Below are 19,497 nucleotides of genomic sequence, written 5' to 3'. Positions count from 1 at the left end.
CAAAGAAAGCTGCATTATAACTTCCTACAAAGATGGGAGAAAGAAACAAAACTGATACATGATTTGATGTATTTGAGTATGTGAACAGTGATTGTTAGGCATTTAGTAAATATGGTAGAAGAAAACAATAAGCATGTTAAGAAACTAAATGAAAGGGATGTGATTTTGGGTAAAATAGTAACAAGAATTAATGTTGACTCACTTCACACACATGCTTAAACTTGTGGATTCCTATCTACTTCCCTTCTCCTTTATGTTACACTTGTGTATACACATATGGATATTCATATATTTATATAATCTACATCTGCTTATAAGCCCCACAAGTCAATTCAACAATTTTTGCTTTATGTAGCCATATATTTTGTGAAGAAATTAGTAAGAAATAAGTGAAACTTCACGGTCTTGTGTTTATCATATATTTTACAATTTTTAGTGACTTGAATCGATTTCTACAGAGCCAAGATTCCATCTGGTATAACTTTCCTTCAGCCTGCGGAATTAGTGCTTGTTAGAGTGCAGGTCTGCTCACAAGTTCTTTTGTTTTTCTTCTGCCAAAAAATGTTTTTTACTTTTATCTTAAAGGATATTTTCACTAGATATAGAATTTTTGGGTGACAGTCTACCTTCTGATTCCCTATTTTCTGATGAGAATTCATCTGTACTGGAATCACTGTTCCCTCACAGGCAATATGTCATTTTACTGTTGCTTCCAAAATTAGTTGTATCTTTCAATAACTACAATATGACAAAACTTAGCATGGCCTTATTCACATCCATCCTCTTGCTACTTATTGAGCAGCTCAAAAACATAAATTTGTCTTCCATCAAAATTTGAGAAATCTGTGATCATTTTTATTTCTTCATATTTTTTTTTCTTAGTCCATTCTTTCTCCTCTCCCTCCGGGCCTGAAAGTACATGCATATAAAACTTTATGATATATTCTAACAGGTCCCTCAGATGCCTGTTAGAACCTTTTTTCTAGGTGTTCTTCCCCTTTGATAATTTTTTTTCATCTTCCTCCAAATCTTTATTCTGTCATCTGTCATTCTGCATATTAGAATGTTAAAACCACTGAAAATTTTCATTTCCGATATTTTATTTTTTATTTCTAAAACTTCCATTTGATATTTTCATTGTTTCTATTTCTCTGCTGAGATTTCCCTTTTTGCTTATTGTAAGCAGATATCATTTTACTTCATTGAGAACAATTACAATAGCCACTTGAAAATCTTAGTCTGTTTAGCTTCCACATCTGGATCATTTGGGAAATAGTTTCAGTTGATTTTATTTTCTCTTGAAAATCAATTCCATTTCCTGGTATCTTTGTGCACAGAGTAATTCTGAATTGTATCCTGAACATGATGAATGTTAATTTTGGCATCTGGGATTCTTTTTGTTTCTCTGAGTAGAGTTTTTCCACTCTTTGTCAGCATTTTATCACACAAAATGCAAAATCTGCTTGTTGGGCAGCAACTGTAGCCTCAGTTTACAACATTTGTCTTAATTGGGCACTTTTGAGTGAATGTGTGGTTCAAGGGTCAATCAGAGCTGAAGGCAGAGGAATTTTAGATCTCCCTCAAACAGTTTCTCAGAATGTATCCTTCTATTTCTACATACTATGAAACCCTCAGCTTTTGCACCTGTACCCATGCCACACTGTACATCACATAGTCTTTACCCAGCTCCAGGTTAAAATCTGCAAAAATAAAGGACTCATTTTATATAAGTCATAAGTATATACTCCTAGCCTGCCTGGCTAGCTATGTGAGCGAGCCATCTTGATAGTGGATCTTCCAACCCCAGTGAGCAACTACAACTCATGCTATATAGCAAAAAGATAAGCAATCCCTGCCTAGTCTGCCCAAACTGCAGGCTAGTAAGAGAAAAGATGACTTACGTTTTATAGTACTCATTATGTTTCAGGGTCTATGACAGAGACATGTACTACCTTTTCCGTCAATGAAAGGCTTTTCCCAGATGTCAGCAGACAGTTCCCAACTGTCTATATTCAAAGTTGCAGAGAAGTTCTTCATCAAAAGGCCTGTGTTCCTGAGAATTCCATATTTACTGAATAATTGATGTGGAAATATCAAGACTTGGTCATTTGGACCAAATGAGTACCAAGTCTGATGGGCCACATGCTCTCCAGAACCCCTAATGGGCCTGTGAGGCTTTGGCCTGCAGCACAAGCTAAATTCCCTCTTTGCCTAATCCAACACCCTTCCAAAGTGTTAATGCTTACTATACCATGTATTATACTTTCTATATCAGTGCTGGTTCTAGAAAAAAACTTGCTGCAAAGAAGTGAATAATGTATCAGCAAATTCCATTTTCTGATTTGAGAAGCAAAATAACACCTGGCATTCAGAAACACTATGAGTCAGTGACATCTGGCAAATAAAGTGGCAGCCAACCAACTAGACAACAAATGTATACATAAAGGGAGTGAAAGGGAAATTCAGGTAAAACTCAGTCAAGAAAAGGTTGTAAATTAGTTCCAACCTCTCAATTCAGGAAAACTGAGAAAGAGAAATAATTAGGAGAGATTAAATTTCTCTATTATCATTGTAAAATCATTATTCAGGTTTCATCCTAATCAAATATGAAACTTAACATTTAACATTAATTAACATCTCTAAAATCATTAATTTATTTTTGTCTTCACGTATAAGGAAGTAACTTTTGGCTTAAAGAGAACAGCATTATTTTAAAATTCTAGGTCAAAATGAATATTTAAATAACATTTTCTATATACTATTAAGAATAAAAAGCATTATAAAGCAATGGCCAGACTTACAGGGCAATATTCTACAGATCATTTTGATTTTACTAATTTACCATAAGATCAGTACCAGAGTCTCATTATTATAGATAACTTTAATAGTAAAATCTGGAATATAAGAATAGTAGTTATTCTGCAAAGTAGTTTTCAACTCTGACTGGATGGCAAAGTCAACTAGAGAAGTTATTTAATCACATGTTCCTCACCCTCCAATCCAGAACCATGAGTCAGAATACTGTGTAAGGATTATCACTTAACTTAAGACATGTATTTCTCCTTCCCAGCATCATCTTACTGTCACCCAGTTGGTTCCTTTTCATCATTTATGTAGGTTAGGCAAGTAGACTTCCACATAAGAATGCTTCAGTTTTCTGATCTCCCTACTCCTTGCATTTATAGCATCATATTTAGAAGAAAATCAGTGTACTGTTGTACAATTTTCCTCATTTTGTCAAGGAAATATATCACTAATAAAAAAATCCACACTGGTAAAATTATGTCATAAACTATCTATTAGTCAAGTTATATATTACAATTCTTATGGGAACATTAATTTGAAGTTTATCTTACACCTGAGAAAAGTTATTCATAATTTCTGTCAATAAACTTCTTAAACTTAGCTTTTCCATTACACAATGAAAATATTATTTAATAATTCTATGTAAATAATAAAAACAACTATTGATTATACATTTATGGATACTGTAGAAGGATGGTTTCCCAAATCAATCTTCTATATATACTCTTCAAAATACCATCCAGATACAATTAGTAACAGGAGTAAGTAAAGTCATTCCATAACCCACATGTACCATGTAATTCAAATAAAGTATACCATGAAATTAAAATCATATGGAATTATAAAAACAAACATTCAAACCCAGTAGCTACAAATATAGAGTACATATGGAAAGCATGACATAAGGGACTATGGGAAAAGAAGAAAAAAACAGGGACCGCAGAGGTGATAAAACAGATCAAACCAACAGTCACCAAAAGTCCTCATAAGTGAATTAAGATATGACAATTGGGGACACTGTGTAAGGGTACATGAGATTTTTTTCCTACTGTCTGCAACTCCCTATTATCTAATTTCAAAATAAAAGGATTTTTTAAGTCAAAAATTATCTTGAGAAAATTTATAGTGTGCACACGGAGAGTAAGCTCTCTGGTGTGTCCTTTCATAAGGCTATTAATCCCATCATGAGGCCTCCATACTCATGGCCATGACTAACCCTAATTGCTTCCCAAAGGCACAATGAGGATTAAAGCCTTCAAAATATGAATTCAGTGGAAATATCAACCATCAGTCTATACAAGTAGAATATTTCTTGGAACTTTCTCATGCCCCAGCATTATAAATAAAGGACTATGCTTAGTGCTTAACTTTCTCTTCAGCCTATTCAGTAAGTCAACTGAATATTCACTATATACTATGTATATATACTGTTTTAGGTGCTAAGAGCACCAAATATATGCCTGATGTTAACCAAGGCACTTCTGCTGCTTAAATTGAGTAATGAGAAACTTTTCTCATTCCAATGGGGAGGGAGGAGTAATAAGTCAAAGCATAAAATTTATCAGTTTTAAAATATCATATCATTATTTATATAAGAAATGCTAATGAATAATCATTAATAGGTCAACTGATCTTTTAAATATATGCCCTTATATTGTTATTTATATTGCAAATGTATAATGCAGTAATATTTATTGATAATAAAATTTTTCCTAATTCACATATTGGAGTAAGATATATTAAAACAGTATACTGTTCCCCAAGTTCAGTTAACATGATAGATGTTAACTGAAATGAAATGGTTTCCTTGGTGTTAGAAAATCATTTAAAATAAAAATAAGCATGTTGTTTAATAATGAAATCAGCCACCCAAAGTACAGTTAAAATAATTTGACTCTCAAATTTCTATATAATAGACAACAGGTTTTTATAACTTCCTATAAGTCTCATCTGACTCCTGATAAATATACTACAAACTTAGTGCCTCTTTCCATTCCACCAAGACAGAACATAGTCAACAGTAACTAGATTTAAATTTTAAATCCCTTACACTCTTTGCTAAGGAAAAAAAAAGTTAAGAATAGACACTTATGCAGCATTGAAAGCAAATAAATCTAATTATGAAAAACAAATATTTTACAAACATATGCCATTAGTTTTCAACATAGAGCCTAGCATAACACCCCAAGAGTTAAGAATTATGTTAGAGGCTAATAAAAATGTTTAAACCCTTAAAAAAAATAATTCGACTCTGTGAAAAATATACCGGTTACTAAAAGGGACAGATAGGGCACCGGCACTGGAGCTTTGGTGCAGGGTGAGTGAAACATGTACATGCTGTACTTCCCCAATTATATAGCTGGGTAAGTGATTGGAAAGTCAATAAAATTTGAGGAAAATAAAGATCCTGAAAAAAAAGAATATCCACCAACATGTTAAGACAATGGCTGGTCCTATTTTAGATTCTGTTTGTTTGTTTCTTCAAGAAATTCTCAAGCTGATGGTACTGCTATATCAATTCTTTAAAGTGTATTTGTATTTAATGAAAAACTAAAATATATTCATGTACTATCATATATTATATATAATATAATAACACTGAAATCTACTTGATTCAAAATTTGTATTTATTCACTTGATTTATTTTATAAAACCAATTATCATATTGTAAAAAGTTAATTCTTAAAACAGTTCAAGCAACAATAATCATCAACAGTTATAGTTTTTAAACTAGTAATTAAAAATAACTAATTGCTAAATAAAAGTGATGTTCAAAAGAGAATAGGTCACCAAGAATAGCCCAGTTTTTGGAACCTGACATGGTGAAATAGGAGCCTGCAAACCTAAATGGCATCATTCTGGGAGACAACACGAAATGATGGTGGACTAGAAGGTTAATGACTCAGTGGAACACTGTTATATGCTGGTATGTTTCGACTCTAGTTTCTCAAGTTTATCTACTACTATACTGCGAAATAGTGTAACACTGCCTTGTTGGTAAGATTCAACAAAATGTAAACAGGTCTCCTAATAATACTGATAAATGATAATTAAATGTATCAGGAGATTTAGTAAAGCCTCCTTAGGCTCTAATAAAATGACCAACTTAAGAACTAGATTTAGCTAAACATCAGCTAGTTTCTATGCTCACCAGTCTGTACAAGTTTACACATTGCCACAAACAGCAATATATCAAAGGGAGAAACAAGTATTTAAATTAGTACAGAAATATGAACATGTAAACAATGGCATTACTGGTTGGATTAACCGTTCCTTTAAATCTGTCCCTACCTTGCACTGGTTCCTCCTAATGACAGATATCTTCACACTAATAATACTGCTGTGTCCATCGTATAAATGTTATATTAGATGTAAATGCCCATGATATATGGTCACCTTGCTGTAGGAGAGCCTTGATTAAAAGGCAGGGGGGTCACCTGTGTAATTAAGAATTAATCTTACCCAAAGAGTGTCTGACCTTTGATTCACCTACAGGGAGGTGATCTCAGTGTATCACGTGGGATAGACTGGGGACTTCAGCCACCAGTTTACCAGTGTAATTAATGATGGATGTAATCTGGGCCATATGGTACCAGTTTTATCACCTGAAGTGACTAGAAACTGAATGTTTGATCCCAACCTCCAAGAAGGGCTGGAGACTAAATATCAATCATGCAGGCAGTGTGATTAATAACCCCCTCCAATGTCCTGCCACCTCCAACTTCTGAAAACTAAATGCCCAAATGAACTTCATTAGCTGGCAATATGCTACCCGCAGCTGGCAATATGCTACCCGCATTATCACATATGGGTGCTAGGAAAGTGATGCTGCCCCAACTCTACAGGGAGAGGAAGAAGGATGCTCCATGTCTGGTACTCTGTTCTGGTATTTCTACTCTTAGCTGATTTTGATCTGTCCCCTTTTCATGTGATAAACTGCAGTCTTACCTATAATAGCTTTTAGTGAGCTCATAAATTATTGATAACTGAAGGTGGCTTGAGGGTTCCAATTTGTGTCAGAAGTAAGGGTGGTCTTTTGGGACGGTTTCAACTTTGAAGTTGATCCAAATTCCTCACAGTTACTGCAATACCAAATGCACTGTGATATGATGACTACCTTTACATAAATCATTTGTATGAATGTACACATCCTGAGTTTACCTATAATTCTAGTATAACAAATTTGAACTGTAACAATACCTATTCTTTATTAATCCCAGAGGTATTCTACAAATACCTCTTCCATTAGCAGTAAGAAAAATTTCAGTTTTAAAGAGTGGCTCAGATTTTTGAGGCACTGAAGGGAATTGGCCTCAGATCTCAGATTATTTCCATTTCATTGTAAAACTGCAATGACTGTACATATATCAAGGGGCTAACTGTGATCATACCATAAATCCAAGCTGAAAAAGATGAAATCAGCCTGAAACTCTATAGGGCCCCAGCACATATCTATCCTGCATAAACGGGATAAAGGAAGAAAAACTCTTTAGAACTGAATTCTGTAATATTCTCCCAAGTTCATTAAAACAGATTTGATTTGATCCATTTCCTGTAATCTATCAGTACACTTTACCCTGGAGTTAATGATATTATATAAATTATTATTAAAGGTAGATAAGAGGAACTTAATAAAAATTACAATCAGAAATCTTAAATATGGAACAAATTCCATGAGGTGGGGAGGAAGGAATTCTGAAAAAAAAACATGAATTGCTTTTTGTTTTGATTTTAAACTAGGATAAAGAGAAGATTGTTTCAAAAAATACTTTCCATTCTAAGAATTTGTTCAAATCAGTGTTTAACATTTAAAACAATCACACAGAGAGCACACATATTCCCTTAAGTTCTACAAAACCAGCTTCATTTGCCTTCAGAGAGGGGTAGTCTATCCTGTAAAAAGATAGTGCACCTGAGCCCTCAGGATCTTCATTTGACCTGAATTTTGGACATGTCCACATGAACACACTCTAGTAGGAAAAGTAAAAAATAAGCATAAAACATATGAAAATAAAACTTGACAACTTCTGTTTAGTATCTATTTTTTTCTAGTTTAGATTCTTTTAAATATTATTGCTATCTTGTGATTCTTTATTTCTCCACATATTTTGCCCTTGTTTTACTATATGTGATCTTTAAATTGCATAAATCCATTGTGAAACAAGGTGAGAAAGAAGAACTAGAAAACCTAAGAGGACATATAATCCAGAGAACACTGTGCAATAAATGACTAATGTATCTTTTTTTGAAGTTTATGTATAAAAGTAAAACCTAGCTAACAGCATCCTTGCAACCAAAAAAGAAAGAGGGGTTGAGAAGTGGTCTTAATATTCAGTATGTATTACTAGTTTCTCTGGTAAACCTCCATTTCTATTATGGTAAATCTATTCTCAACTGGGTCTGTAAAGAGTCTAGAAACCCTTTGTTTTAAAGAAGAAACCTCTACTCTTCTAACAAGGAAAGAGAAAAGTGCAGCCCCACTTTCCAGAGTAGTAAAATAATCTGGGTTCAAATAGCTTCTTTAACTTGCAACCAATTTTCTCATTCAGGTTCATATTCACATCTACTTCCAGAAGTGCTTGACAAATAAAACCCTAAGTATTTTAAGAAATCTGTAGTATTAATCTGCTTGTTCGGAACTAGTTAGATTTTAAAAGTAGCTTTATGAAATGATGAATTTAATTATATATGATGGGCTTCAAGTACTATCCCTATTAAACATCAAATTTTCCCACTGTTGGTCAGGGCTAGCCTTTTCAGTTTTGCTCCCGAGTCCTCATGAAACTTACATTCTCTGAAAGCTTACTTGCTATTTGGCTTAATAGATACAGGGTTCATCCTGTACAAGTCTTAACTGGATCTGGAGTTAGTCATTTCTCCAAGTAACCCATTTGTATCCCTTAGTAGGAACTGGTATTTGAGGATATAATCTGTCACAGTAGGGATACTCATTGCTACTGCATTGGTCACTGTGTATAATCCTCACCACGCTGAGGTGTATATCTGCATGTATGTGTATGTACATGTAAGATAAAATACCTTGGAAGTTTATATCAGTATTTCCAATCCAAATTCAGAAGTAGTATTTTTGGTTATCCTCCTCTATATTACATCTACATCTCCTTTTCTCTATACCAAAAAAGGCTGATTCTTAAGGACAGATTCTATGATGAGGATAATAGAATCAGAAAATTCCATAATTACTTGTTCATTTCACAGTAGGATACAAGTATTCAGCTTCTGTCTCTCTGGTCATTTTAGTTGTCTGTAGCTCACTCTCTAATAGATGACTAGCTTCTTCAGGAAGAAATCATGGGCATAATGTTGCAATAACACTTCCAAGTGGTCTTTATACCTGTAGGGCAGGAATGGACACAGTGCAGGTTTTCTGATCCAGCAGACCAGGTAAAGGAGGAGTCCTGGAGCCCTCAGTGGCTTTTGCAAATCCTCACTCTATCTGGGCTCTCCGGTGATCTCTACTTCTTTGCTTCTCTCTCGGTTTCTCTTTCTCGGATTCTACTGGCATGCCCGCGACGCCGCCCTTAAAAGAACAGTCTCAGCCCAGGTGAATCCCATCTACCTATGGCCACACCCTATTCCAGGTGCCCGCCATCAGGCATGCATTCAGGACCATAAGGATCCCACCATCTATCCTGATGGTGGGAGGGCAGAAAAGCCTGGCATTTTTTCTTACCCTACAGTCCACCCCCTCAGGGTTTTCTGCCATATAGTCTTCATATACACAATTTTCTTAGCAAACATAAACACTGCAGCCATGGCCCACAAAAGCAAATACATCACAATATAACAACAAAATACAACAGAACACTAATAAGTCCAGACAAGGCCCCAACCTAGTGGCAAAAGACAATTATTGGTACCAGCAGATGAGCCACCAAATCTGCTGCCGAAGGCACTGCTCATACGAGGGAGGGGAATCACTCACGGTATCTACCGCAACACACCAGGAGCCATCAGGCTTCCTGGCCTTCTCTGGCTGTAGTCTCGGCTACAAGCCACACACCGCATTCACCCCCAAGATGCACGCACTCTGGGGTTGGCGATTCTTTTCTACTGTTGGGGGTAATCGCCAATCCTCAGGGTTTCTGTCTGCTGTCGCTCCAACACTCGGCTTTCATAGCCACCAATGCGACTCGCAGATCCCTGCACTCAGGCCAACCACTGCGCAAGCACATGGGTCGGGGATCCTTGGATACAAACTCTACATTCGGCTTGGGCTCCACCCCAAGCCACATTCCCCACCCGTCCCCCAAGGACGGGTTCCTCAGCTCCTCACCCTCACTCGACAACAAGCAGGGCATCACCCACAGGTGATTTTACGAGACTCACTGGCCTTCCTCAGCTTACTTAGTGCTTAACAGCCACTCAGGGCTTCCCAAACTTAGCATCAGTACCAGCTTTTTGCCTTCTCAGTTGGCTTTTCTCCTTCGCCTAACTGTTGGGCATAGACAGGTTGCTTCTGGCCATCACGGCCTACTGGCCACCCCCAGATTCCCATTTCCTGGGGTGTACAAACAATAGCATTCTCCCCCAGGGTCCCAAAACAACATTAACTTGCCAAAGATCCTCCGCCTTCTGGCGGGATTGTCAGTCCAAGTCCATTAGTCCAAGTCTGTTGGCCTCTCCCTGCAACAGCACTGGCGAGCTCCAAATCGTGGTTCTCTCTTCCCCGATGATTCTGCTGCCTAAGGGGTCGTTGGATGCTCCTCTCGGGCGTCTCCTTCACGCGAGGTCTCATCCTGTAGCTCCTGGACCTCGTCCTGTAGCTCCTGGACCTCGTCCATCTGTGCCGCCCTGGTGCCTCCAGCGTTGTCACAGGCAAAGTCTGTTACTCCTTAGTCCCTCCAGGTCTTCGGAGGGCTCCATACCCGTCTGCATGGATCATCTTGCCGACTTACACCAATTGTAAGGCAGGAATGGACACATTGCAGGTTTTCTGATCAAGCAGACCAGGTAAAGGAGGAGTCCTGGAGCCCTCAGTGGCTTTTGCAGGTTTTTATTGGGGTTTACCCAGTACACAGCAGGCAAGGGTGCTGGGGGGGCCGGGAGGCTGGCAGGCCTCCCAGCCCCCAGCAAATCCTCACTCTATCTGGGCTCTCCGGTGATCTCTGCTTCTGCTTCTTTGCTTCTCTCTCGGCTTCTCTTTCGGCTTCTCTTTCTCGGCTTCTACTGGCGTCCCCGTGACGCCACCCTATGTTTATAGCAGCACTGTTTACAATAGCTAAGCTTTGGAAACAACCCAAATGCCCCAAAATAGATGACTGGATCAAGAAGATGTGGTACATATACACCATGGAATATTACTCAGCATTCAAAAAAGATGAACACATGCAATTTGCAGCAACATGGATGGCGCTGGAAGGGATCATGCTCAGCGAAATAAGCCAGAAAGAAAAAGAAAAATACCGGATGGTCTCACTCATAGCAGGGATCTAGAAAACTTAAATAAGGGACCAGGAAAATGAATAACTATAAGAAAGTGAAAATCAAAATCAACAAACAGCTATGAACCAGAGACATTCTATGGGGGATGGGGAGCGGGGAGGGGAGGGATTGGGGTCAAAATAAGGGGGTTGCAATTGTATGGGGAATATAAAAATAAAATTTATTTAAAAAAAAAAAAAAAAAGCACAGTCTTAGCCCAGGTGAATCCCATCCACCTATGCCCACACCCTACTCCAGGTGCCCGCCATCAGGCATGCATTCAGGACCGCAAGGATCCACCATCTATCCTAATGGTGGGAGGGCAGAAAACCCTGATGTTTCTCCTTACCCTACAATACCACAAAGTCAAATATGCTCATATTTTCTTTTCTTGGATATCATAAATGCTTAACATACATTAAAGTGTTACTGTTGAAAAGTCTAGTGATAAACTGTTTTCTTTTCCCTGTACTTCACTTGCTTCTTTTGTCTCCAAAGAATTTATCTCTAAGGTCAATAATTATATTAGAATTTGTTCATGCCATATCTCTGTCCATTGTGATGGATTATAAGACTGCATTTATAATAGGTGTGAAAGGATCTGGTGATAAGAACACTTTTCACAAGCCTGGCAGAAGAAAGGGTAACACAAATGCCTTGATTTACTATCTCCAAACTAGATGAATTATTTTTAGAAATAATTGTTCCTTGTCAAGAATTGAGATAGGAACTGGGATAAGCTTCTCTAAACCTCACAAGTTTAAGACTAACATTCTTCTCTTCAATTACTTCACTTTTTTAAAGTATATTTAAATCCCAGTCTTCAGCTAGGATCTTAAGTTACTGTTTTGAGCAACAACAACAACAAAAGAGCACTTTGTTTACTCATCATATGATTCACTCTTGAGACCACAATACCATCTTTAAATCTACATTGTGTTTTATAATGTTCAAAGTATGTGTGTTTTATTTTCAATAAAATGTGTGACTGTCAGATGTGAACAGAGAAAAGCATATTATTAGGCAGAGTAAACATGGGATAGAATAAATACAAAGTTCTTAGTCAAAATATTCTCCCATTAATGATGTCCTAGAACTTCGTTATTAATTAAATCAATCCGCTTAAGACACCCAGAACTTTAAAAAGCAAATATTGAAAAAGAAACTTTCTCTTCTTCACACAGAAATTACCCTTACTACCCACAATTTAAATGAAGCAGTCACTGCTGTCTGAGAGCAGTGGTTCTCAAAGTATGGTCACTGGACCACCATCACCAGCAACAGCAGGAGCATCACCGGGAAAGTTTAAGAAATGCCAATTCCTGAGAGCCCCATCCAACCAACTGACTCAGAAACCCAGGAGTTAACCCAACAGTCCCAACATGTGATTGTGATGCCTGCTAAAGTTTGCAAACTACTGAACAAACGGTTTAGTTTCTTGCTAATCTGGCAGCATCCTTACGTACTTCTCCTTAGCATACCTTTACTTTCCTCACATTTTGCACAACACCAAATTTTATCATTTGCATAACTAATTCACCAGTAACATTATGATAATTTCCTACTTTCTTTTCTTTCAAAATGTGAGTCTGCCCTTTAAACCATCCAATGCTTTTAAAGTTTTTATTACACAAAAATTATAAATTGCTTACAATGAAAGATTTTTCACATGTTAACAGATATAACAATTCTATATAAAAATCAATTTGTAAATAGGCCCACTTTTTTCTTATCATTCCATCTTAAACTGTATACAATATAACACATATTTGTAGGAAAAATTTAAATAAATCATTGTACCTGCCAAACAGCTTACAATTAAGAAATTTTTCCATGATCATCAAAATTATCACTTTCCTACAAAAATATCTCTTTTTACACTTATACAAACCCTGAAAGTATTTATTTGAGAAACAAAAATGCATAATATGGGTCTTATTAGCAAATGAACCTACTAGCTATGGTCTAGAATTCTGGATAATATCAACATATGACTATTACAGAGAAACTGGTCAGTGCATACTTTTTTTTTGAGAAGGAAATTATCTGTAAATTTAAATAAGAGTGTTTTCTTAGGAGTATTCTGTAAAAATACTGGCTGGATAAGAAAACATTTAGATACTGTACATATACATAAATGAATAAGCCGGCACTGATCAGTTCTTTAAAGCTGACAAGTAATAACAATAACAACAAAGAAAATAACTAAAGCCATCTCAAAAGAAATTATCTTAGTTTATGAGAAATATGTCTAAGATCATAATTAACTAATTTGGTACTAACAGACCTTGTCCAGAGTACATGACAGCTTCAGTTAGAGGCAGTGAAGGAGTGTCTCACTCACCTGTGAACATAATGCAGTTGATGAACCGAGTCAATTGCTATCACCATCTCAGCCAAGTAAAATCGAGCCATATCTTCAGGCAATCGATCTTCAAATTTGCTGAGCAGAGTAAGCAAATCTCCACCAACATAATAATCCATAACCAGGTACTGGGAATGAAAAATAAAATGTACTCAACAAATATACTAAGGGTGAAAATTCATGTATTAATATAACCCTGGTGGCGCAGGCGGTTGAACACAGCTCTGTGAAGCTGTCCGCAGCCTCGCAGTGCCGGTTTGATTCCCGCCGGTCATGGAGATATCCACATGGCGAGTCCACTGCTCCCCTCAGCAGTGTATTTCAGTCAGTCTGCCTGTTCTGTCCCCCATCTGTATTTGGTGAATCCTCTCACCCTCCTGCACATCTGGCCTGTACCCTGGTTCTTATATAAATAAATCTTTAAAAATGTGTGTGTATATATATATATATATATATATATATATATATAAACCCAAGATCAAACTGCATGGATCAAATAACATTACTGTTAATAGAATCTGTGTAAAATGATCATTGGCTATTATTATAAGACTTGTAAACTTCGCAAACAAGTAAAATTCCATTTTTTAACACTGGGGCAGGAACAACATAAGGTTAAAACTGTTACTGTATTTTGCAAGTAATAATATAGAACAGTAACAATGATCATCATTGTAGTGGCAAACCCACAGGCTGCAAGGCAGGGGGGCCTGGAGCCTCCCAGCCCCCTGAGAATCTTTAGGCGTTTTCTCATGTGTTCTTTCCAGGTCTCACCTCTTCTGTAGTCACACGCTCATTCTCTCTCTGCCACCCCTGTCACTGCTGCTGTTTTCAGCCTAGCCTCTAGGCTCAGGGGAGCACAGACACAAGGGCACGAACCCACACTGCAGGTGTCCACAATTAGGCACTCATGCCCTGCACCTTCTACATTAAAAGGATTTACCCAAAGGACACAGAAACATCAATTCCAAAGAGCACCTGCACCCCTATGTTTATAGCAGCACTGTTTACAATAGCTAAGCTTTGGAAACAACCCAAATGCCCAAAAGTAGATGACTGGATCAAGAAGATGTGGTACATATATACCATGGAATATTACTCAGCATTCAAAAAAGATAAACACATGCAATTTGCAGCAACATGGATGGCGCTGGAAGGGATCATGCTCAGCGAAATAAGCCAAAAAGAAAAAGAAAAATACCGGATGGTCTCACTCATAGCAGGAATCTAGAAAACTTAAATAAGGGACCAGGAAAATGAATATAAGAAAGTGAAAATCAAAATCAACAAAAAACTATGAACCAGAGACACTTTTTGGGGGGTGGGGGGCGGGAGGGGAAGGATTGGGGTCAGAATGGGGCGTTTGCAATTGTATGGGGGAATATAAAAATAAAAAAATTTAAGATTAAAAAAAAATAAATAAAAGGGAAAAAAAAAAAAAAGGATCAAGGCCACAGGTGATAGCCACAGAAGCTGGTGGCGTAAAAAGCCTGATTAATTCACTTACCCTGCAAGCATCACCACCACCTGTAATAACTGACAGGTCTATCAACATAGATGGATGAACATTTTAATTCTCCAAAAAAATAAAAAGGATTTTTAAAAAACCCTCAAGACTATAAAACAGTCCATTAGAATAAATTCATCATCACCTTAATTACATTTTTACTTTGGACTTTATTAAAACCAGCACTTGCATCAGCATTTGGAAGCCAGTATTACATAGAATATAGTAATTCCCACCATAAATACACTTCTCTTCCTTTCTGAAAGTGTACAAATATCAGAATGCACTTTTCTTAGGTGTATATATATAAACAGATGCCATATAATTTTATCTAGGGAACTTCATGGATATGTGGAGGTGTGTATAATACTGTGATTTACAGTAAGAAATCCCTCCATCCCTAAACTGGCACAGAGCTCCTATAAATGTCTGGAATTTCGAAATAAGATAAATGTGTCTTTTGTTATTTATTTAAGACCCATTCAACCACAACTGTGTTTGTGTTAATAGTTACTTATGAAAAGTCTCTAAGGACCTAAGGAAGGGGGTTAGTCAGGGAACTAACCAAGAGAGAGGGTTGGACATTTCAGTCCCAGTCCCCAACTCCTGTGAAGAGAAAGGGTCTTGTCAATCATCTGTGGCCAATGATTTCATCACTCATGCCTATGTAATGAGAAACCTTCATAAAAACCCAACAGGATGGTGCTCAGAGCTCTTCTGGATGGTGAACACATGAAGTGCTGGGTGTGCTCAGGGAGGCATGGAAGCCTCTCATCCCTTTTCTCACACCTCTATGCTTCTCTTCCTTTAAGCTGCTCCTCATTTCCGGGAACTGCTCTAGCAAATCAACAAAACCTGAGAAATGCCCATCAGAAGCACAAGTAACAACCTGGACTTGCAAAGGATGGATAGCAGTCTTGTTAGGCTGAAAATCTGTGGGATCTGATGCCATCTCCAGGAAGACAAGTGTCAGAACTGAGTTAAATTGTAGGACACCAGCTGGAGTCACAGAACTGCTTGATGAAAAACCCTCTAATTAGTGGGAAAACCCACTAATATAATGTCAGAAGAAAAGTACAGTTGATTATTGAATGGTGAGGATCCACTTTGTTGGGCAAGTGAAAAACCAGTTTTCTCACATTGTTTTTTGCCACGACCTGCCAGCAGAGGTGGACTAGTAGGTAACATGTAGCCTTGAGATGTAGTCCACAGGTGTGGAAAGCAGTAAATAATAATGTAAACTTGATGTATAGTTTGCATGTGTGAAACATACTTTGGTAACCTAGGCATAAATTTGACCCTATGCTGGCTTTGCCAATAAATCATAGAAAAGCTAATAGGATTCCTAGGGATGAGAAGGAAACCCTACTGCCAGAGCCCAGGGGAGTTGCCACTGCAGCCCCTGACTGCTGCCATTGCTGCTGCTGCTGCTGCTGCTACTGCTGCTGATGTAGCTGCCACTACCGGATGCCCAAGGCTACCCAAGGTGGCTGCCAATGCTGTAAATGCTACAAATACTGCTGCTGCTTGTATCTTGTCTCCTACTGTTTTCATAAAGACTTGTGAACCCTGCCAGGGCTTCCTCACTGTTCTCTTGTCTAAGGGCATCATGACCCTGGGCAAGCTTGGAGCTGGTTCCCTACACCTTGTGTATTGTTTTCTTACAAAAAATGATGTAGTCTGAGGGACCTCAAGACCCACCTCTGGAATTAAATAAATACAGAGGGAGGGGGTTTTCAGGGACAGTACCCATTAACATATCCATAGTACCACTGCCCTACTGGACTTCTGGCATAACAGTACTGGACTCAATTGGGCCACCAGTTTCTGACATCCCAGAAGAAGCACATCAAAGAGATGCCAGCCAGTACCAGTGACACAGTGTCCTCACACATAGGACAAATTAGAAAACAAGCAGCAGGGAGGAGAAAAACTACAAGCAACCAAGCAAGTCCTCAAGGAAAAAACACACCACAAAAAGAAAATCAACCACCAGATTGCAACAACAGTGACGTGGAAGAACTTCTGAGCCTTCCAGATAGAGAATTTAAAATTGCCGTGATTAAAAAACTGAAAGAAGTCATAAAGGAAAACCATGATAAGGGAAAAATAATCAACAATCAGAAGAATGAAATTGAGTCCCTAAAGAGGGAGGTGAAAGAAATGCAAGAGAGCAAAGGATTAATGGAGGAGCTAAAGAACTCTGGGAAAAGCAGTAAAAGCAGAATAGATGAAATGGAAGAATGAATAAGTACTCTCAAAGACACAGAAATAAAAAGAACTAAAACAAAAAAGGAAAGAGAAATATGAAGGAAAAAGAATGAAGAAAGACTTCGGGAACTATTTGAGGAAAGTAAAGGAGGAAAGGAAATATAAGAGTTACAGGAATCCCAATCGAAGAGAACTTCCCAAGGATGACGAAAGAGCTGAAAATAGACATACAATAAGCAGGAAGAACACCAAACTTCCATGGTGAAAGAAAAAATACAGCAAGACACATAATAGTAAAGCTCCCAAGAATCCAAGACAAGGAAAAAATAATGAAGCTGACAAGAGGGAAGAAACAGATAACATACAAAGGAAAACCAATCAGGCTGACTTCAGACTTCTTTGAAGAAGCAGTACGGGCAAGGAGAGAGTGGAGGGACATAGTCAACAAACTCCAAGACAACAAATGCCAGCCAAGAATACTTTATCCCACAAAGCTTTCCTTCCTCTATGAAGAAAAGAATAAGGACCTTTCCAGACAAACAGAAACTCCGGAACTTCATTATGACTAAACTCCTACTCCAAAAAATACTACAAGAAGTCCTAAAGCTAGAACCAACAGAGGGATGAATAAGAACAAAACAAGAGGGCCTCCCCGGTGGCTCAGCGGTTGAGCGCTGGGCTGCAAAGCTACCCGCAGCCTCTGCAGCACCAGTTCAATCTCCGGCCACTGGGCGAGGGTCCCACATGGCATGCAGACCTCTCCTGCAGCCCGCTGCTCCCCTCAGCAGTGTATTTTGTCAGTCTGCCTGCTCTGCTCTCCCCTCTGGCTCTGGTGAATTCTCTCACCCTCCCCACCTTCTGACTGTATCCAATGCTTGCATAAATAAATAAATATATACATACATACATACATACATAAATAAAATATATTGTACTAAATATTAAAAAAATAGAAAACATTTAACTACTCATTTCAAAAAAAATTTTAAAAAAAAGAACAAAACAAGACAAAAAATAAAACCACAGGAAAGACAAACAAAATGGCAAATACAGACACTAATGTATCAACGTTAACTCTAAATGTAAACAGACTAAGCTCTTCAATAAAAAAACAAAGAGATAGGCTGGATTAAGAAACAAAACCCAACCTTTTGCTGTCTCCAGGAAACACATTTAACTACAAAAGACACAACCTATGAAGCTATCCGCAGCCACTGCAGCACCAGTTCGATCCCCAGCCAGGGAGCTACCCACATGGTGCAGCAGACCTCTCCTGACTCTCCCACTGCTCCCCTCAGCAGTGTACTTCCATAGATCTGCCTATTCTGTTCCCCACTCTGTGGTTAATCCTCTCACCCACCGCACCTCTCGCCTGTACCTCGGTTCTTATATGCATAAATAAATAAAAATCATTTTTTAAAAAAAGTCAAGTTTGGGGAGAGTAAAAAGTCACATATGAATTTTCACATTTATTTGTCAACAGAATAACACTTATGCCTTAAAAGCATGAGTCTTTTTTCATTATTTTGACAATATTCACTATTAATAATAAAATCACAGTATAACAATATGCATAGTACTCAAAATGCTACCAAGTTATCACTATCATTGCAATTTGAAGTGTGCTGAGCAGCAGTGCAGTGGTGACAGTAACATGCAGTGCGTTATACACTGCCACAATGCCAGATTCCATCACAAGTAGTCAACTCTGCCAGAGTAACACAACAGTAGAGATTATACATAAATCAGTGGACATGCCTATACTCTAATGAAATATTGTAGACACTGAAATTTTACATAATAGGCACATGTCACAAATATTTTTCTTTTGATTTTTTTTCAACTATTTAAAAATGTAATAATCATTCTGGGCTTGCAGGCTGTACAAAAACAGGTAGTGGGTCAGATTCAAGATGCAGGCCAGAGTTCGATGAAATTTGATCTTATGGATAAGAATGCAAGATAGGTAGTGTTATTTGTTCTCAGAAGCACAGGAATTACTTATCAATCCACTGAATAGATTACATGACAATTCAAAGCCAAAATATACTAACTTAAACTAACCGATTTCCTCCTCTACTCTAAATTTTCTTTCTCCTATATTCCCCGATCAATTTATCAATTATTAACCACTGAATCCACAATATAGTCACTAGTAGAAAAC

The 19,497-nt window shown here is 37.7% G+C and overlaps 1 protein-coding gene across 7 annotated transcripts in view; it reads right to left on the bottom strand.

Moving 5' to 3' along the window:
- CDC42BPA (CDC42 binding protein kinase alpha) overlaps positions 1-19,497 on the bottom strand; it is a 277,737-nt gene that overhangs the window by 163,780 nt on the left and 94,460 nt on the right. For all 7 annotated transcript variants that reach the window (XM_037510331.2, XM_054694969.1, XM_054694968.1 and 4 more), the window contains exon 5: positions 13,595-13,743. In XM_037510331.2, coding sequence (XP_037366228.1) covers positions 13,595-13,743 — 149 coding nt within the window. The remainder of the gene's footprint in view (positions 1-13,594; positions 13,744-19,497) is intronic.

Source organism: Talpa occidentalis, unplaced genomic scaffold (genome assembly GCF_014898055.3).
Source record: "Talpa occidentalis isolate TD23 unplaced genomic scaffold, MPIMG_talOcc4v2.1 talOcc4.14, whole genome shotgun sequence".
In the NCBI taxonomy this organism is placed as follows: domain Eukaryota; kingdom Metazoa; phylum Chordata; class Mammalia; order Eulipotyphla; family Talpidae; genus Talpa; species Talpa occidentalis.
The sequence above is the reverse complement of the archived record's forward strand: the minus strand, read 5'-3'. Positions and strand labels throughout refer to the sequence as shown.